The following is a 21902-nucleotide window of genomic DNA, read 5'->3' on the forward strand; positions in this document are numbered from 1 at the left end:
CAGTTTATTACATGGGTAAATAGTTGTAAGGTCGTAGAATGTTTGTGTATTTTGTCGTTATGGAAAAAGAGGGATGTTATATATGCGTCATGGCACCCTGCATGCGGGACCTGATGCACAGCTCATTACAAGAGCCCTAAGGCACAGGCAGTTCCATGCTAAGTCTCCAACTATGTGGAGGTGGTTTCTTTAACAGGGGCACATTTGCTTAGAGTGGAGAACAACCGCCTGATGCACCCAAAGGGTTATTTTATTGTGCTGGAGACAAAGAAATACAGCCAGTGGTTAATAGCCCCAATTATCACCAGTCGGTCAATCCGCACAGAGCCGAGTCACTAAACATCCACTGAGAAGCTATTAATCCTTCTTGGGATTAGCCCAAAGGGCTTCGCTCTTTTTCATATTCCTTCAGGGAGTTCCTCCCTCAGATTTTCGTCTCTTCGGGGATAAATCCGATGGAGTTGTCTCACTGGATATCTTGTTTCAAATATATGCTGCAGTATTGGCACAACTACTGGTGTCAAACATGGCACGATCTAAGGCTTCCAACATATAGGAGGTAGGGGAGTGGGATTTCCTGCAGAGGCATGCAGCTGCTCCTCGACATTCCCCCGTCTGGTCAAATCCTCGACCACCTCCCCAATCGTTTCCATATCCTGGTATTTTCTTTTGAAAAAGTGTTTCTTTGGAGTCCATATCTTCATCACCCCCCTCGGGGTGCCGGCTGATTTGAGATGTTCATCTACACTCCAGGTCATGTAATTACATTGTCCATTCGGAGTACAATAGACCCATCATCCCACGTGCTTCTTATGATTCTTCAGATACAGAAACTTCGTTCCTTGAGGTGCTACAATGCTGGTCTCTATATATTTTCTGATAGCTTCATCAGTCAGCTTCTTGATGTTAGGTTCAGGTTCGGTATCGATCATGATCTTCATTCCTACCACCTTCTTTGCCATTTTCTTGCATTGGGCAATCGCTATCCTGATTACACAGAATCCTAACATCACCAGCACTAATATTACTCCAAGAATCCTGAATATGTTTGCCAACCACTGCGGAAACCATGAGAACAGGGAGGAAAACCAACTGTCATCTTCAGTGTCATCCATCTCATCTTCCATCTTGGTATGCAGGTCTGTCAACAAAGTTACGGCCTCGGACAAGGTTCCATTTTGCTCATTGTGAGAAGGTGTGAATGTGCAACATGATGGCCCGATTTTGGCGCAAACTCCTCTTTCCGTCGCTGTGATCATATCAAGGACATATCTGTTCTGGAGGGTCATCAGTCGTATGGCCCTCAGTTCTTCCTTGATAGCGTTGAATCCCTTTATGGCAGCATTGATTGTCTGCAGAAGCTCCCATCTAGTGATCTGAAGCCACTTGGCTTTTGCCACTGTTTGGATCCCAGGCATTAATATAGTCGTCAATATTGTGGCAGTCTTGCTGAAAAACCTGTGTTCCTCAGCAGTGGAATCATACTGTGTTATTGATTTGGCTGAGAAATAATTATCTCTTTTTGTCCGACTGAGAAGTTCAAGCGATCTTCTTTTTCTCAAATAGGCATCCACCTTTGGAAATTCACCAATGTTCAGGTCACTTTGAGGAATCACTAATGCCGGAACGTGGATGAGCACCAAGGAGCATACTCCACCCCAATCCTTGGGCAACCTCATCTAAGTTCTAGATCCACAAGCCCAATATCGGTCCATAAGGACAGCTGTCCCTGCTCCCATCATAGGAACGTCAATTGTGCTTTTACATTCTTTGATATATCCCACGTGAGTCTTTCTGTGTCTTCAGAAGCAGTCTTGCATTAACCAACAGGATTACAACTACTGGGCCGGATTCATCTTCTACACATGTCAGTAGTTTGGAGTGTTTGGCCCATGATTTCAAGCATCCATCATTCACCTTCTGTACTTCTTGTATGTAATCTGTTTTTAACAGATGAGCTGCACAGGACATCATTCCTTCTTCCCATCCCTTCTTGAAATGTACTCGTAATGTAGATCAATAATTGAGTTTATTCCTAACATCCAGGTGATCTGACTATTTCTGTTACATCAGGGCAATTCATTCTCTTGCATTTCTTCAATGATCACCTCACCCTGTCCTGCAGCAGGATACACAAGCATCTTGCTCTTCCATCCAGGCTCTTTTTCCATTTTTAGCGTTTTGATGTAGTCATCCTGGAATGGAAACAACCATTTTGATCTCCATCGCAAGGTCGCCCAACTTCCTTGAGTTGTACATGTTACAAGATGACTGAGGCACTTTGCATCGTGCTCTGGAACCTCTCTGTCAATGAAAGTTTGTACTGTATTCATGGCATAGGGGATGAGAGAGCAGACGTAGCAACCCTCCTTAGATACTTTCTCCCCCACTTTTCTCATGTGTTGGTACCACATGTTATTCCCCAGATGAGCTGCATTATTTAGATAGGTATTTATCTCTTCACCGTCTTCCTCTGCATTTCTTTTGTGACTCCCAAAATCTGTATAGTAATCATAGAGTAAATCAAAAGTAATTTTCACAGTAGGGAGAACCATAGGGACTCCTTCAACGGAAGTAGTAAGATGATAGAGACTGTGAAAGATGAGGAACAGAAAGACAACGAGAACAATCATGCAAGCGTATATAATACATAAGAATCTGGGCATCCATCTCTCACGCCATCCTACTACTTGTTGCACTTGTTCATTTTCTTGAACCATGCCACTCTCTTCATTAGTCATTTCTAATACAATCATCACGTTTCTTTGTTTGGTACTGTAAAATCTGTTCAATTATAGCAACAAGGAGTCTTCTTATCACTGCACCGTTTTTAGGATCCTGCAAGAAAGTATGAATATTAATGTCTCTTCTAACAATGGCAGGGTAAGACAGAAGTGTAAACACAAAAACAGCAAGCACAAGCTGATGAACGTCACTATCGGCAGGTAACATATGTTTGATCACTTAAAAACAAATATTCTCCACAAAATTAATCTGGATATGATCTTGTTTCCAATTTCTGATGAAGAACTGATGTTTAGGCTGCATTATTTTCTGCTTCATTCTTTGCACTCTCTGCTAAAATATCTATAAGGAGTGTCCATTTACTTCCAGTCCAGTATTAATCATTTGTTGTTTTATCATCCTTCTTCTGGGTCATCGATCGGGTCTGCACACGCAGACATTCTTTTTGCCTTGCTTCTGGATCAGCAACGGTGGGAGGGAAGGTCTCGCCTTTATAAATCTTCACATCAACCAGGTGCAGCCAGCTCTTCTTCCTTGTACCTTGGCAGCTAAAGGGGACACTTCTTCGATAAGGGCCATGAAACCGTAGCTCATGCCACTTCCTGGTAACATTTTTAATTAGCACTAGATCCCTAACATATCGCTTAGGTGATGGTAATAGTTTCCTTTCATTGGTTGCCGAATTATCTTCTTCTGTGTTCTTAGACCGACCCCCCTGGTGCTTGACTTGATCTGAAATGGAAGAAATACTAGAGGTCATACATGTCAAATAATCATGTAGTTCATCACCTAAGGGTTTAGCTACGCTCTGGGCATCTCTTCTACTCTTAGACGGAGGTGTAAGGGGCGTTCTAATTCAACGCCCTGTAACTAGTTCGTGCAGGGTGAGATGGTGGCCTGATCCTGGCTGATTCCAAAGGGCATATAAGGATAGGGGTAGGCAATACAGCCATTCCATTTTCAGAGTCAATTTGATCTTGGCAATCCTTTCCTTGAGGCGGCCATTGAGTCTCTTACATATGCCGTTGGCCTGCAGGTGATAAGCAGAAGAAAACGTGTGCTTTATATTCGATAGAAGCCCTATCTGTTCAAATAACTCATTGACAAAATGCAGCCATTATCGGATCTTAGCACCTCACACACCCCACCTCGGTAACACCTTGCACACTAAAAACTTTGCTGTGCAAGTGGCATCAGGGTGTGTACATGGACCCGCCTCAATCCACCTAGAGAGGAACACACCACCACTAATAGATACCTATATCCATTACATGTGTGCAGCATATCAACATAGTCGATATGTAAATGCTGAAATGGACCATTCGGTCGAGGTACTATCCCTCTAATCGTTCTCAGTGTATGCCCAGCAGTAAACGTTTGACACACGATGCAGTTCACCATAAATAGTGCAACTTATTCCAACAAATTAGGAATGAACCACTCTTCTACAATACTGGCAACAAGACTTTCTCTAGTTACATTCACAGGGTAATGCAGCTGCTCAAGTGCAACATTTAATAAAGTTACTGGCATCACTGGCTTTCCAGTGCTGTCCTGTCGCCATAACACTTCCATGGGGGATAAAGAACACCCCTTTCGTTTTCATAATTATTGCTCTCCCTGTGGCGCACTTCCTTGAATCTCTATTAATCGTGTTATCAACAGCTTATTAAAGCCCTCTTGCACTAGCATTGTTGTAACTAAATTTTCTTTAATACTGTCAGTGTCAAAAGTTGAAATTTCTGAGGAATATACAACACTTTTGTCTTCTTCGTCTGGGGCTTTGTTTCCGCAAGAGAGAGTTTAACAATCCAGATTTTACACCAGGGTAAACTGCGTGCTATTTCTCAGCATGGCACACTGGGAACCTAGACAATTTAGGGCAATTATACTCTGACGGTTCCCTTAAAATGTTTGAAACATGTAGACCATGGGTGCACAACATATGGCCCGCGGGCCATTTGCGGCCCGCAATGCTTTTTTTTCCGCCCCACGAGGCACAAAGACTTTCCTAATGGAGGGCGGCCCGCAAGCAGCATCGGCCGCCCTCCATTAGGAAAGTCTTTGTTGTCTTCCGGGCTGGACAAAACACTGGCCGTCATTGGCTCAGCACACACGCACCACGTCACTCCTACGAGCCACGTAGTGCATGTGTGCTGCACCAATGGAGTGCCAGCACTACGGCTGGCGTGGCCAGTAAGGCTTGATGCCGGAAGGCATTTCAGCCTTGCTGGCCATGCCAGCCGTAGTACGATTCCACTTACCTCGCCAGCGTTCCAGCTTAGCTGCCTTCCAGCACGTCTCCGGTAAGTGGTCTGTGTGTTTGTGTTTGTGTGTCGGATCTGTTCTGCTGTATGTTTGTGTTGTGTATGTTGAGATGGGGGGGTGAGGGGTGTGTCGGATGTGTATGAATGTTTGTTTTTGAGTGTTTGTGTTGTGTATTTTGAGATTGGGGTGTGCGGGCGTGTCGGATGTGTATGAATGTTTGTTTTTGAGTGTTTGTGTTGTGTATGTTGAGATGGGGGGTGGGGGGACGTGTCGTATGTGTATGCATGTTTGTTTTTGAGTGTTTGTGTTGTGTATGTTCAGATGGGTGGTTAAGGGGGGCGTGCCGGATGTGTATGAATATTTGTTTTTGAGTGTTTGTGTTGTGTATGTTGAGATGGGGGGGTGGTGGGGGGCGTGTCGGATGTGTATGAATGTTTGTTTTTGAGTGTTTGTGTTGTGTATGTTGAGATGGGGGTTGGGGGAGGGGTGTCGGATGTGTATGAATGTTTGTTTTTGAGTGTTTGTGTTGTGTATGTTGAGATGGGAGGGTGGGGCGCGTGTCGGATGTGTATGAATGTTTGTTTTTGAGTGTTTGTTGTATATGTTGAGATGGAGGGTGGGGGCATGTCGGATGTGTATGAATGTTTGTTTTTGAGTGTTCGTGTTGTGTATGTTGAGATGCATGTATGGGTGCATGCTTCAGAGTTTGTGTGCTGAGTGGGGTTTGGGTCTGTATGGGTGCATGCTTGAGAGTGTGTGTGCTAGGTTGGGGGGTTCGGGTCTGTATGGGTTTCATGGTGTATGTCAGGGTCCGGCTTGACTGAATTCCACAGGAGCTGATGCTGGCCCCACAGACCCTCACTAGGAGTTCACCTCTCAACCCTTAAATATAAGCTGAGCTGAAAACCCCAAGAAAGGGAAAGGGGAATTTGGAGAAAATAACAACGGAGACACTGCAGCCCTGCAACCGTCTGGTAGGCTCCGGTATCTGTGGTAAACAAATACACCTGGTTACTTATATGATAAGAAAAATCTCTTTTCTAAAATTATTCTAAATAAACTCTAAACTCATTACCTCTTAAACCTCAGAAGAAGATTTAGAGGCTATTAATCTGTGTGGGATATCTTGTAAATATCTCTTGTGTTGTGCATACAGTTCAAACCACTTAGTCTCTCTAGAATTCTAAAGTGATGGTCTTTGCAAACACCATTTCTGGACTAAACTTTCTTCTTACTTCAAAGTTTTCTTTAACCTTATGTAATTTTCAATGCTTTCATAAGTGGCAGTCTTTCTCTGAAGTATTGAAGTCCATTTGCATAAATTACATTAAAAAAATAAATATTCTTTAACTTCCTGGAATACTGCTTCCTTATGCGTGTGAATTGTTTTCTTTATTTACACAAGAACGTATAGTTTCTTCCTCAAATAGCGTGTGCGATAAACACGTGAAAATCAGAAGACGTGAAGAATTGTCCTCACGTTTAAAATACGCACGCGATTCTTTGCAAACACGCGCGCGTGAAAAAATACATAAACGCGGTAAAAAATAACACGCGCTGGTTAAAATGGACTCGCGCTCTATCGCTACCGAACTCACGCGGAGAAACGAAACGTATTCCACGTAAAACAGTTCACGCGTTTAAAACCACTTGCGCTTCACCAAAATGGACTCGCGCTCTATCGCAAACCCACACGCGCTTTCTCATGAGACGTCATTTACATTAAAATGGACACGCGCTAAAATTCACTCGCGCAATTCTTTTGGGCACGCGCTCTATCGCAAAACAACACACGCTTTCTCATGAAACGTTTTCCACGTTAAAAATGTACACGCGCTAAAATTCGCTCGCTCAATTTATTTGGACACGCGCTCTATCGCTCCGAATACCCGCGCGCTTTCAAAAACACGTAAACAACAACTTGCGAGCTCGCGCACACATTTAACAGTCTTTAAGAACATTACACGCAGTTAATTTCATTAAACTCGTACGCATATCTTCAAGCTTGTCTTCCTTAATAATAACTTTAACTGTAAATGTCTCTTTTCTCAAATGACTTTTGTTAACCTTTTAAGTGTTCTTCTAAAGAAAATGAAAGTTCACTGTGACAATCTTAAAATCTTTAAAGAAACGATCCCACCTGATGACTTCTTGTTCAAAATGGATCAGCAAACGAAATTCTTATTTCTTTAGTAGATCTTCTGAGCTCTGAAAAGGCCTTACTTAAGGAGCTTAACTAAAGTACAACCAGCCACTGAATTTCTCTGTTTAGAATCTTGCTCACCTCCCAAGAATCAAACCCATTGTCCTCTCCACCAATCAGGCAAACCAAACATATCATTGTTCCTTTAACCAATCAGATTAAGTTTCTTTCGCTCCATCTTAACTTGGGCAAGCACAATGTTAATTCTATGTACAAACTCTTCCTGTTACTAACCCAGCCAGTTCTGAAAGCACAACTAACCCAGCCAGCTCTGAAGGCACAATGTTAATCTTGTTACTCTTCCTGTTACTAACCCAGCCAGTCCTGACAGTACCCCCCTCTTCAAAGCCCTGTCCCAGGGCCTGGCTTAGTAGGGAACCTCTTGTGAAACTGTTTTATCAATTGAGGGGCATGTACATCTACTTGATCCTCCCAAGATCTTTCCTCAGGACCGTATCCCTTCCAGTCAATAAGATACTGCAAGGTACCTCTAACAATCCTGGAATCTAAGATTTTCTTAACTTCAAACTCTTCTTCGTTTTCTTCTGTGTAAACTGCTGGTGGTGGTTTTCCCAATCTAGTTCCTGACACACAAGGTTTCAGTAAGCTGACATGAAATGTAGGATGACTTTTGATACTTGCGGGTAATTTCAGTTTGATTGCTACGGGATTTATTATTCTTTCTATTTCAAATGGACCAATAAATCTCTGACTAAATTTAGTTCTTCCCTTTAAAGGTAGGTTTTTTGTGGACAGCCAAACTTTTTGACCCACCTGATAATGTGGTGCTTTACGACGTTTTTATCAGCAAATGTCTTAAATCTTAACTTACTTTTTTCTAAAGTTTCTTTAGCTTTTACTAAACCATCTCTAATACAAGTCAATCGCTGCTCAACCTCTGAATTGGAATACTCAGATGGCAATACTTCTTTCAAAAATCGTGGGTGGAAACCATAATTGCTAAAAAAAATGGAGAATACTTAGTAGAATCCTTGACAGAATTGTTATAACTAAACTCTGCTAGCCAAAGAAGATCTACCCAACTTCCTCTTTCTTGCCAAAAAGCTCATATATATTTTTCCAACTCTTGATTTACTCGCTCTGTTTGGCCGTTGGTCTGTGGATGATAACCTGAAGAAAGCTTTACCTCAATTCCCAACTCTGTACAGAAAGCTCGCCAAAACTTAGAAATGAACTGAGACCCTCGATCTGATACAATTTGTGTTGGTAGACCATGTAATCGCATCACTTCTTGCAAAAAACTTTTTGCCAGATTCCTTGCAGAAGCCTCTCCTTTCATGGGAATGAAATGCCCAGCTTTAGTTAGTAAATCCACAACTACTAATACTGTAGTGTAACCTTGATCTTTGGGAAGATCTACAATATAATCCATAGAGATTGTAAACCAAGGACTAGGGGGTACTGGTAATGGATTTAATAACCCAGATGGTTTTCCTCCTCCTGACTTTACTCGAGCACAGACTTCACATGTTTTCATATAGTCTTCAAATATCCTTTTTCATTTCTTTGCACCAAAACTTTCTTTCAACCAGTTCAATAGTCTTACGAATTCCAGGGTGACCGACCAACTTGGATTCATGACATTCTTGCATAATTTCATTTTGCAGTTCCTTACTTGGAAGGTAAATTTTAGAATGGACACATGGAAATCCTTCAATTAAATGTCTTCCAGAATCCTCTGCTAACCAAGATGGAATTTCATCTTCTGGTAATTCCTTTAGAATCTTTTTAAGAAGCTGATTCTCTTCCTTTATAGTACTTAGGATAAATTTTTCTTCTGCAATCACTGGTTCTGGTAATAATTGATTTTCAACTTCTCCCGAAGATCCTTGTCGCGATAAAGCATCCGCTTTACCGTTTAACCGCCCAGGCTTGAATGTTATCACAAAATCGTATTCTGAAAAGAAAAGTGACCACCTAAGTTGTCGAGGTGATAGTGTTCGTGCAGATTTCAAAAACAGAAGATTTCTATGATCGGTTAACACGGTTAAATCTTGCTCCCAACAGATAATGTCTCCATTCCTGAAATGCTCTCTTGATTGCCAGGAGTTCTCTGTCAGTAATTGTGTAATTCACTTCTGCTGGAAGCAATTTCTTAGATAGATAGGCCACAGGATGCAACTGTCCAGTTTCAGGATGCCTTTGAGAAAGCACTGCTCCAATTGCAACATTAGAAGCATCTGCCTCCACAAAAAATGGTTGTGAAGGATCTGGGTGTAATAAGATCGGTCCAGATGTAAAACAGTTCTTCAATGTTTTGAAAGCTTGATCCGCTTCATCTTTCCACTCAAATTTCATTCCTTTCTTCAATAATTTGGTGATAGGAGCAACAGTTTGAGAGAAATTTTTAATGAATCTCCTGTAAAAGTTTGCAAAGCCCAGGAAGCTTTGGATATCTTTAACACAAGTTGGAGTTGGCCACTGTTCAACTGCCTTAATTTTCTTCATATCCATTTCCAAACCTTTGGGAGAAATCATAAAACCTAAAAATTCCACTTCCCTGGTATGAAATTGGCTCTTTTCTAACTTAGCAAATAGTTTATTCTCCCTTAGTCGTTGTAACACTTTCTTTACATGTTCTTCATGTTGCATTAGATCCTTAGAATAAATGAGAATGTCATCTATGTATACTACTACAAAGATGTCAATAAAGTCTCTTAGTACCTCATTTATAAAAAATTGAAAAGCCGCGGGAGCGTTACACAATCCGAATGGCATTACTTGATATTCGAAAAGACCACATTTTGTTCTAAATGCCGTTTTCCATTCATCACCTTGACGTACCCGCACCAAATGATATGCTCCACGAAGATCTAGTTTGGTAAATACTGAGGCTCCTTGAATCTGGTCTAACATTACTGATATTAAAGGCAGCGGATATCTGTTTTTAATTGTTATCTTGTTTAATGCCCTATAATCTATGCATGTTCGTAAGGTGCCTTCCTTTTTGGGAACAAAAAATAGTGGAGAAGCTGCTGGCGACTGAGAGTGCCTGATGAACCCCTTATTCAAATTTTCTTGGATGTAATCTTTCAAATGTTGATTCTCTATTTCTGTTAAGGCATAGATGCGACTGCAAGGAATGTGGGCCCCTGGTTCTAAATCAATTTTACAATCATACTCTCTATGAGGAGGTAATTCATTAGCTTCCTTTTCACTAAACACATCATTGAAATCATGGTAACACTTTGGTAATTCTCCCATTACAGCCCCTATAGAATGTACTATAGTTCCCAAATTCACCAAACCTTCCACTACTTCTGAACAATTACCACTAGAAACATTTTCCTGAATTATTTCTTTACAACAATTTGTAACACAAAAAGTAGAATCCAATTTCACCACTCTTTTTCCCCCAATCAATCTGAGGGTTATGATACGTCAGCCAAGGCATTCCCAAAATGATTTTCAACTGTGGAGTGTCAATCAATTCAAACACAATTTCCTCCCAGTGTCCTCCAATTTCCATTTCCAATGGGATTGTTTCGTGTGTAATTAAACCTGATGTCAGTTGAGACCCATCCACCGCTCTCACATACTCTGGTATATTTTTTACCACATAAGGCACATTCATATCTTTAACCACATTCCAATCCATGAAGTTACCAGTGGCTCCTGAATCTATTACTACTGGACCACTTCCCTTTAATTCCTCTTTAATATACAAGGATACATTCAAAGTAATATGTGGTACCACTGCTTGGATAGTATTTGCTACTTGTTGATTTCTGGAGCTGTTAGTAGAGGCAGAAGTCTTTGGGCACCAAGGGCAATTTCCAACAAAGTGTCCTGATTTCCCACAATATAAACATAAATTATTCTGTCTTTGTCTATCCTTCTCCTCCTTAGTTAAAGGACCTCTCACTTTATTTACTCTCTCTGCATTCCCAGTTCTCAATTCTTTATTTACAAATTCTAATCTTCCTTTATCAACTCTAGGGAAAACTCTGGGTTGCTCAACTCCTCCTCTTCTATGCTCAGCCTTGTGTTCCCCTAATCTATAATCAATTTGTATGACAAGATTAATTAAATCCTCACATGAAGTAGGTCTATTAACAATTGTAGATAATGCATCTTTCAATTCCTCCTTCAAGCCTCTATAGAATAAAGAAGATTGCTTCTCTTCTGGCCAATTGCTCTCTAATACTAAAGATCTGAACTGTGTGATGTAAGACACTAAATCTTTGGTTCCCTGTTTTAACTCTAATAATTCTCCATCTACTTCTTGAGATAATTGGCGTCTGTCAAACATCTTTTTAAATTCTAACTTGAAGGCTAACAAGTTCTTTAGTATAGGATTCTCTTGACCAACTAATAATACTGACCAAGTTGCCGCCTCACCAGTAAGGTAAGACAGTATAAAAGCTATTTTAGAAGCATCTGTATTAAAAGCTTCAGGTCTACAAAGGAAATGAAGTTCACACTGGGTAAGGAAAATCTGGCATTTCTTGGCATCTCCCCCAAAACGCTCTGGAGGTGCTAAGGGGACTGGACCCATAGGTATATTCAAACTTTCCCTACTTCTTCCCTGCAAACTCGTTCCTTCACCCAAATCCTCTCTAATTAACACTGGTAATTCTCTACTAGTATTCTCTGAATCTCTTGACTCCAAAGAAATTTCTTCACCCTTACGGGTAACCTTGGAGTTTAACTCTTCAAACTGGACTTGTAATTCCTGGTTTTCTTTTCGCACAGCCCTCATTTCCTCCCTTAACTCTGAAAACATGTCCCTTATGGAACTTGCTAGTGCCTCTGTGGGATCCATATCAGCTCAGGTGGAAAATATTATCGTGGGCCTTTCATCCTGTCAGGGTCCGGCTTGACTGAATTCCACAGGAGCTGATGCTGGCCCCACAGACCCTCACTAGGAGTTCACCTCTCAACCCTTAAATATAAGCTGAGCTGAAAACCCCAAGAAAGGGAAAGGGGAATTTGGAGAAAATAACAACGGAGACACTGCAGCCCTGCAACCGTCTGGTAGGCTCCGGTATCTGTGGTAAACAAATACACCTGGTTACTTATATGATAAGAAAAATCTCTTTTCTAAAATTATTCTAAATAAACTCTAAACTCATTACCTCTTAAACCTCAGAAGAAGATTTAGAGGCTATTAATCTGTGTGGGGTATCTTGTAAATATCTCTTGTGTTGTGCATACAGTTCAAACCACTTAGTCTCTCTAGAATTCTAAAGTGATGGTCTTTGCAAACACCATTTCTGGACTAAACTTTCTTCTTGCTTCAAAGTTTTCTTTAACCTTATGTAATTTTCAATGCTTTCATAAGTGGCAGTCTTTCTCTGAAGTATTGAAGTCCATTTGCATAAATTACATTAAAAAAATAAATATTCTTTAACTTCCTGGAATACTGCTTCCTTATGCGTGTGAATTGTTTTCTTTATTTACACAAGAACGTATAGTTTCTTCCTCAAATAGCGTGTGCGATAAACACGTGAAAATCAGAAGACTTGAAGAATTGTCCTCGCGTTTAAAATACACACGCGATTCTTTGCAAACACGCGCGCCTGAAAAAATACGTAAATGCGGTAAAAAATAACACGCGCTGGTTAAAATGGACTCGCGCTCTATCGCTACCGAACTCACGCGGAGAAACGAAACGTATTCCACGTAAAACAGTTCACGCGTTTAAAACCACTCGCGCTTCACCAAAATGGACTCGCGCTCTATCGCAAACCCACACGCGCTTTCTCATGAGACGTCATTTATGTTAAAATGGACACGCGCTAAAATTCACTCGCGCAATTCTTTTGGGCACGCGCTCTATCGCAAAACAACACACGCTTTCTCATGAAACGTTTTCCACGTTAAAAATGTACACACGCTAACATTTGCTCGCTCAATTTATTTGGACACGTGCTCTATCGCTCCGAATACCCGCGCGCTTTCAAAAACACGTAAACAACAACTTGCGAGCTCGCGCACACATTTAACAGTCTTTAAGAACATTACACGCAGTTAATTTCATTAAACTCGTACGCATATCTTCAAGCTTGTCTTCCTTAATAATAACTTTAACTGTAAATGTCTCTTTTCTCAAATGACTTTGAAATTTTGTTAACCTTTTAAGTGTTCTTCTAAAGAAAATGAAAGTTCACTGTGACAATCTTAAAATCTTTAAAGAAACGATCCCACCTGATGACTTCTTGTTCAAAATGGATCAGCAAACGAAATTCTTACTTCTTTAGTAGATCTTCTGAGCTCTGAAAAGGCCTTACTTAAGGAGCTTAACTAAAGTACAACCAGCCACTGAATTTCTCTGGATGAAAGGCAGTTTAGAATCTTGCTCACCTCCCAAGAATCAAACCCATTGTCCTCTCCACCAATCAGGCAAACCAAACATATCATTGTTCCTTTAACCAATCAGATTTAGTTTCTTTCGCTCCATCTTGACTTGGGCAAGCACAATGTTAATTCTATGAACAAACTCTTCCTGTTACTAACCCAGCCAGTTCTGAAAGCACAATGTTAATCTTGTTACTCTTCCTGTTACTAAACCAGCCAGTCCTGACAGTGTATGCTTGAGAGTGTGTGCTGAGTTGGAGGGGTGGGGGGTTCGGGACTGTATGGGTGCATGTTTGAGAGTGTGTGTGCCGAATTGGGGGGTGGGGGGTTCGGGTCTGTATGGGTGCATGTTTGAGAGTGTGCTGATTTGGGGGGTGGTGGGTTCGTGTCTGTATGGGTGCATGTTTGAGAGTGTGTGTGCTGAGTTGGGGGGTGGGGGGTTCGGGTCTGTATGGGTGCATGTTTGAGAGTGTGCTGATTTGGGGGGTGGGGGCTCGGGTCTGTATGGGTGCATGTTTGAGAGTGTGTGTGCTGAGTTGGGGGGTGGGGGGTTCGGGTCTGTATGGGTGCATGGGGTATGCTTGAGAGTGTGTGTGCTGAGTTGGGGGGGTGGGGGGTTTGGGTGTGCATGAATGTTTGTTTTTGTATGTTTGTGTTGTGTATGTTGAGATGCATGTATGGGTGCATGCTTCAGAGTTTGTGTGCTGAGTTGGGGGGTTTGGATCTGTATGGGTGCATGTTTGAGAGTGTGTGTGCTGAGTTGGGGGTGGGGGGTTCGGGTCTGTATGGGTGCATGTTTGAGAGTGTGCTGATTTGGGGGGTTCGGGTCTGTATGGGTGCATGCTTGATTGTGTTTGGGGCATAGTGTTTGGTTGGGGGTGAGGGGGCCATAGGGCATAGTGTTTGGTTGGTGGTGAGGGACAGGGGGGCATAGTGTTTGGTTGGGGCTGGGAGCTATGGGGCATAGTGTTTGGTTGGGGGTGGGAGCCATGGTGCATAGTGTTTGGTTGGGGGTGAGGGACAGGGGGCATAGTGTTTGGTTGGGGGTGGGAACCGTGGGGCATAGTGTTTGGTTGGGGGTGAGGGGGCCATGGGGCATAGTGTTTGGTTGGGGGTGAGGGACAGGGGGCATAGTGTTTGCTTGAGGCGTGGGGGACAGGGGGCATAGTGTTTGGTTGGGGGTGGGAGCCATGGGGCATAGGGTTTGGTTGGGGGTTAGGGGGCCATAGGGCATAGTGTTTGGTTGGGGGTAAGGGACAGGGGGCATAGTGTTTGTTTGGGGGGTGAGGGACAGGGCCATAGTGTTTGGTTGGGGGTGTGAGCCATTGGACATAGTGTTTGGTTTTGGGTGAGGGGTCCATGGGGCATAGTGTTTGGTTGGGGGTGGCAGCCATGGGGCATAGTGTTTGGTTGGGGGTGAGGAACAGGGGGCATAGTGTTTGCTTGAGGCGTGGGGGCCATGGGCATAGTGTTTGGTTGGGGGTGGGAGCCATGGGGCATAGTGTTTGGTTGAGGGTGAGGGACAGGGGGCATAGTGTTTGCTTGAGGCATGGGGGCCATGGGGCATAGTGTTTGGTTGGGGGTGGGAGCCATGGGGTATAGTGTTTGGTTGGGGGTGAGGGGGCCATGGAGCATAGTGTTTGGTTAGGGGTGAGAGACAGGGGGCATAGTGTTTGCTTGAGGCGTGGGGGCCAGGGGGCATAGTGTTTGGTTGGGGGTGGGAGCCATGGGGCATAGTGTTTGGCTGGGGGTTAGGGGGCCATGGGGCATAGTGTTTGGTTGGGGGTGAGGGACAGGGGGCATAGTGTTTGCTTGAGGCGTGGGGGACAGGGGGCATAGTGTTTGGTTGGGGGTGGGAGCCATGGGGCATAGGGTTTGGTTGGGGGTTAGGGGGCCATAGGGCATAGTGTTTGGTTAGGGGTAAGGGACAGGGGGCATAGTGTTTGCTTGGGGGGTGACGGACAGGGCCATAGTGTTTGGTTGGGGGTGGGAGCCATGGGACATAGTGTTTGGTTGGGGGTGAGGGGGCCATGGGGCATAGTGTTTGGTTGGGGGTGGGAGCCATGGGGCATAGTGTTTGGTTGGGGGTGAGGGACAGGGGGCATAGTGTTTGCTTGAGGCGTGGGGGCCATGGGCATAGTGTTTGGTTGGGGGTGGGAGCCATGGGGCATATTGTTTGGGTGTGGGTGAGGGACAGGGGGCATAGTGTTTGCTTGAGGCATGGGGGCCATGGGGCCTAGTGTTTGGTTGGGGGTGGAAGCCATGGGGCATAGTGTTTGGTTGGGGGTGAGGGGGCCATGGGGCATAGTGTTTGGTTGGGGGTGAGGGACAGGGGGAATAGTGTTTGCTTGAGGCGTGGGGGCCAGGGGGCATAGTGTTTGGTTGGGGGTGGGAGCCATGGGGCATAGGGTTTGGTTGGGGGTGAGGGGGCCATGGGGCATAGTGTTTGGTTGGGGGTGAGGGACAGGGGGAATAGTGTTTGCTTGAGGCGTGGGGGCCAGGGGGCATAGTGTTTGGTTGGGGGTGGGAGCCATGGGTCATAGTGTTTGGTTGGGGGTAAGGGACAGGGGGCATAGTGTTTGCTTGGGGGTGAGGGACAGGGGGCATAGTGTTTGCTTGGGGGTGGGAGCCATGGGACATAGTGTTTGGTTTGGGGTGAGGGGTCCATGGGGCATAGTGTTTGGTTGGCGGTGGCAGCCATGGGGCATAGTGTTTGGTTGGGGGTGAGGGACAGGGGGCATAGTGTTTGCTTGAGGCGTGGGGGCCATGGGCATAGTGTTTGGTTGGGGGTGGGAGCCATGGGGCATAGTGTTTGGTTGAGGGTGAGGGACAGGGGGCATAGTGTTTGCTTGAGGCATGGGGGCCATGGGGCATAGTGTTTGGTTGGGGGTGGGAGCCATGGGGCATAGTGTTTGGTTGGGGGTGAGGGGGCCATGGGGCATAGTGTTTGGTTAGGGGTGAGGGAGAGGGGGCATAGTGTTTGCTTGAGGCGTGGCGGCCAGGGGGCATAGTGTTTGGTTGGGGGTGGGAGCCATGGGGCATAGTGTTTGGCTGGGGGTTAGGGTGCCATGGGGCATAGTGTTTGGTTGGGGGTAAGGGACAGGGGGCATAGTGTTTGCTTGGGGGTGAGGGACAGGGGGCATAGTGTTTGGTTGGGGGTGGGAGCCATGGGACATAGTGTTTGGTTGGGGGTGAGGGGCCATGGGGCATAGTGTTTGGTTGGGGGTGGGAGCCATGGGGCATAGTGTTTGGTTGGGGTGAGGGACAGGGGGCATAGTGTTTGCTTGAGGCATGGGGGCCATGGGGCATAATGTTTGGTTGGGGGTGGGAGCCATGGGTCATAGTGTTTGGTTGGGGGTGAGGGACAGGGGGCATAGTGTTTGCTTGAGGCATGGGGCCATGGGGCATAGTGTTTGGTTGGGGGTGGGAGCCATGGGGCATAGTGTTTGGTTGGGGGTGAGGGGGCCATGGGTCATAGTGTTTGCTTGGGGATGAGGGACAGGGGGCATAGTGTTTGCTTGGGGGGGGGGTGAGGGACCGGGGGCATAGTGTTTGGTTGGGGGTGGTAGCCATGGGGCATAGTGTTTGGTTGGGGGTGAGGGGGCCATGGGGCATAGTGTTTGCTTGGGGGGTGAGGGACAGGGGGCATATTGTTTGGTTGGGGGTGGGAGCCATGGGGCATAGTGTTTGGTTGGGGGTCAGGGGGCCATGGGGCATAGTGTTTGCTTGGGGGTGAGGGACAGGGGGCATAGAGTTTGGTTGGGGGTGGGAGCCATGGGGCATAGTGTTTGGTTGGGGGTGGGAGCCATGGGGCATAGTGTTGCACTCCAAGAGTGAACTCAATAATAAAGCTAAAACAGAACAGGCACAGTTAGGAGATGTACATCCTTTGCTTTTTTGAGGAAACCTGACTCAACGAAGGCCATACTCCTCTTGGGCAACCCAAACAGCAAACTATAGCAGTCCAAAATAACGGAATGTCCAATCAATTGTCAATAATATATATATAATTTAATTAAGCAGACGATATACAATAACTAAATCGAAATAAATGATAACAATGGAAAATGTGTAGTACAAAATGTAAGTTTCAAATGCACTAAAAATCGTTACCCCTCAAAAACATATTCTTTTTCCATGTGTTTAATACAAATTGGGGGTTGAAAAAGCCTCCTGACATGTCCCGCCTACTGCCCCGCCCACTTATAATTTTCGGCCCACTATAGCCCTCATGTAAGGTACTTTCGGCCCTCTGTCAAAATCAGTTGTGCACCCCTGATGTAGATGATTGCAATCCCTGAATATGGAAAATGTCACTACTGCTAGATTATACATTGGATACACCATCCTAAGATTGAACGCAGAGGAGGAGGCAGAGATACAGCTAAATTTTGAAGATTTTCATTCAGCACAATGTCCTTCTTGTATGATTTCAGCCCTCTATAAATTGATGGAGATTAAATTGGTATAGCCCAATCACTCCTATCTCCCAATGGGAAAAAACAACTCTTGACACATATGTCAGAATCCTCTTGGTATAATATTTGGCCAAGAACTACAAAATCACCATCCTATACCCATCTAGAAGAGAATGGCTACTCAAACTCTATCTCCCGCTACTCTCATTCTGCTGGGGAACTCTTCTGACTAGAGGATCTTTGAGTCTTTATTTGGTGGCAAGGCTGTATGATTAAATCTTTTCAGAAAGAAGTGTTGTATAATATTAAAATAATTACCAAAGTAGATCTCTCTTTAGAACTTTAGATTGTTCTTCTGCAGGATGTAGATCAAGAATAGATTTACCTACTAAATGGAACAACTTCTAAATTAGTGACCCATTGTCTTGTATCTGCATGACTCACACTAGCAAAACATTGTAAGTCATGCAGTGCTCATCCCATAACGGAATGGTGAAACAGAATGTGGACAATTTTGGCAACTGATAAAATAGCAGCTTTTCTGACTAATGCTTTACCCCAATTTTACAATGTCTTATATCCGTTTATCAAATGTTGCTTCTATTGCCTCCATCTTTGTTCAGTCCCCCGAGACCCCTAAAAAATCTTCTTACAAATGTTGGCATGGGTTTATGTATTTTAACATATTTTAGTGTGATATTTATAAATGAAAATATATCAATGACTATTTTTAGAAATTATATTTTAGCATTGGGAATTGCACTTGATCTTTGGACTTTCTTTATTTCAATACTATACTTTTGACCTGCCACCAGGATCTTAGCTCAGTCAGTACATGCACCTACTACAGTGAGAAAGGAGTGATTGAAGGGCAAGGTTTATGAGGGAATAAGTATACTTTAGAGAGAATGTAAAATGTATGCTAGTCACTTGGGTTAAAATATATGCCGACTGTAACTTGGGCGGGCATAAGCTGAAATCTGTCAGTTGCAGTAAGCCAAATATAGAAGATGGACATGAAGGCATGATTCAACCAGATGTTTATTAGAAAACTTAAAGAAAACCTTCTCTAATGCCTATCTCTAAGATGAATTCCCTACGCTACAAAACAATAAAACTGATGCTTTTCAGAATGTCACACCTTAAGTAAAGTCCTCGGTCCGGAATCTAAACTGCCGTATCACTAACCTACTCTAGAAAGACGGAAAATAGAAAATAATTATAAACTGATGCTTATTTTAGGGTCACTTTGTCTAAGGAACTTTAGTGGAGGCTGGTTTCTGACCCCCACCCACTGTTGCATGAAGTCTCCTAAGTAGGGTTTCTTCACACCAAGCGCAGAGTTTCTTAAAGTTTAAAGGTAACAGACTTTTCAAATAAACTCAGACAGCACAAACAAATTTGTTCCACAAGCCCTCTGTTAGGTACTTCCATTTTATACATTCTCCAGGGATATTGGAATCTGTCCTTTAGGGCTTGAAAATACAAATTCTAAGAATTCTGGTATATGAGGTTTCCTCTTCATTCTGGTTCCCTGGCCTCGGGTAAGTGGTGGGCTTCTTCGGTCTGGTTTGTGGTAGCTTCTTGTAGGCTATGGGCGTCTCTCAACCCTTCAGTTCCTGAGTTTGCCCTTTGCGGGCTACTGGTCTTCCCAAGCTATGGGCGTCTTCAGCCCTTCTGGTTTCACGGTTCACCCACCGTGGGTGATAGGCGTCTTTGGTTTCACATTTGGATCATCTCAGGTTATGGGCTCTTTTAGCCCCAGTAGATTCTTGACTCGCTGTTGTTCTTCAGTTGGACTTTCTGAGGCGTTGGGCTCCTCTAGCCTCGGTAGTTCTTGGTTTGCCTGTCCTGGGCTTTCGGCTGGGTTAGCTTTCCCCGCATGGGAATTGGCGGCCTCTGCATCTTCAGATGCTGTTTGCCTTCTTCAGTGGTGAGGGCGGTGCTCCCAGTCTACTAGCCCTATGGTGATTGGGGGACTCAGGTCTTCGTCAGATCTCCAATGTTTATCTCCCACCTCTGTGCACGTCTTGCATGGGACTCCTCCCTTAAGGGGGCTACACTGTGCTGAACTTCCTCCTGCTCATCTGATGTTCTCCTCCTCTTTGGCTCTGACGCTGCTTTTAAGTTCCTCTGTGGATTAGAAGAAAAAAGTCGGTTGGTTTGGGTGTTCAGTGAAAGGCAGCACCATATCCAGGTCAGAAACCCAGCCTCTTACCTTAAAGCAACCCTGTACATATTGGTCCTGCTTAGTCCCCATATATCCTACAAACATGTTAGACTGTAAGGAAAGGGGAGGGGTGATGTTATTAGCGCATTCCTTGTCCCCAGAGGTGGGCCGCTCCCAGTGGGATCCTGATTGCTCTGTACCCTAGAGAGGGTATTGCGTAGCCGGCTCACCTCCCTAGTCCCAAAGAGGGTGTCTCCCCATTGAGACGAAAGGGCAAACTCCCTGGATTCATCACACAGTGAATTAATGAATGAATACACCCGTTTCTGGAAATTATAGAAGATATCAGATAAAATAGGAAAGAGGGAGTATGCAAAGGGTGAGAGAAAATCTTGCTTGGTGGATTACTGCCTGCATTTCTGGATTAGAATATGGGGAGAGAGTGAACAATGGACAACTTTGAATAGAAGTGAAGAACCAGAACTGTCCCTTAATTTAAAGAGACCCCGTTTTATTGAAAAAGTATTTTCTGACCAATGAAATGCTCCAATGGTGTTCTCATCCAATAGCCTGTTAATGGATAAACTCAACCTTTATTTTTTCAGGTAGTGTGCATGGATGAATATGATATAATGAATCTGGAGCATGAGACCCTGGTGCTAGTGGTGACCAGCACATTTGGCAACGGTGACCCACCAGAGAATGGCGAGGTAAGTAAGCACAGTTTGCTGTAATCAATCCCACCAGAGCCTCTCTCTTTCGTGCATACATCTGTCTGTCCATTGTTTGCACAGGTCAGCTCTAGTAGATAAGATGCTCTCTATTGGCGTTTTTTACAATGTCAAGTTATTGTTCAGTCACATACAGAATGAGTATGAGACCATTTTTAAAACAATAAAACATTTTTACCAAATCTACAAAAATAGTATATTCACAACAAATATGTACACATTTGTATAAAAAATGAATAATTACTTACTTGAATTGAATTACCAATACGTGAAAATGCAAGATATTAACAAAATACTCTTCTTCTAATCCATATATAAACACACACATACATGTACCACACAAAATTCTTAACAAACCAGAGAAGTTATAAAGTGATTCTCCTTATTAATTGTAATATTGTAATTCTTAGAATTATCTGTGGTCTCCAGAAACACTAGGGTTAAAAGTTCAATTCATTCTTACACCTAGATTTCAAGGATTTTTTTTCGATAATCAATTTGTTCTTAAAAAATGTAAACTGTGAAATGTTACTTGGATGAAATAGTGAGTTGTCAGTTGGTATACAAACTATATTAATGGAATCATGCCGTAAGTACTACCGTATTGTTGGTTTAAATGTTTATCTAGGACTTCATAAGCTTTACTCACATTCATCCAGTATCTAAATCATGCAAGCTGTGCCACAAAAATCCCATTGATGTTTGAGACATTACATATTTTGAGCAAGGTAAAATAATTTAAGTTTAACTGGCATGTAATATTTACGGTTTCCCTTACACATAAGGCCCATAGTTATTTCCTTATCTTATTTCCTTAGCTTAATTGCTAAGCCATCAAAGGTTTGCCCAGCATGCCTCCACTATAAAATAGCCACGATCCATTTCCCATTGCGAGTAGCATGCTTAGTCTTGGGTTGTCAGATTTTCCTTTAAACCCATTGAGAGTTCGTAACAGTGATTTATATTTTACTTTTTAAAATTTCGTTTTACTGCACTTTTAAATGCAAAGCAGAAGCAGAGGCCTCAGTATCAGCAGCCCCCACACT

General features: G+C 43.6%; 1 protein-coding gene across 3 annotated transcripts in view; it reads left to right on the forward strand.

Annotated features, from left to right (window-relative positions):
* The window catches only part of NOS3 (nitric oxide synthase 3), a 937759-nt gene that overhangs the window by 543333 nt on the left and 372524 nt on the right, over positions 1 to 21902 (forward strand). For all 3 annotated transcript variants that reach the window (XM_069645958.1, XM_069645960.1, XM_069645959.1), the window contains exon 13: positions 20731 to 20835. In XM_069645958.1, the coding sequence (XP_069502059.1) occupies positions 20731 to 20835 (105 nt within the window). The remainder of the gene's footprint in view (positions 1 to 20730; positions 20836 to 21902) is intronic.

This window comes from Ambystoma mexicanum, chromosome 2p (genome assembly GCF_040938575.1).
Source record: "Ambystoma mexicanum isolate Mex_15411 chromosome 2p, UKY_AmexF1_1, whole genome shotgun sequence".
Classification (NCBI taxonomy): domain Eukaryota; kingdom Metazoa; phylum Chordata; class Amphibia; order Caudata; family Ambystomatidae; genus Ambystoma; species Ambystoma mexicanum.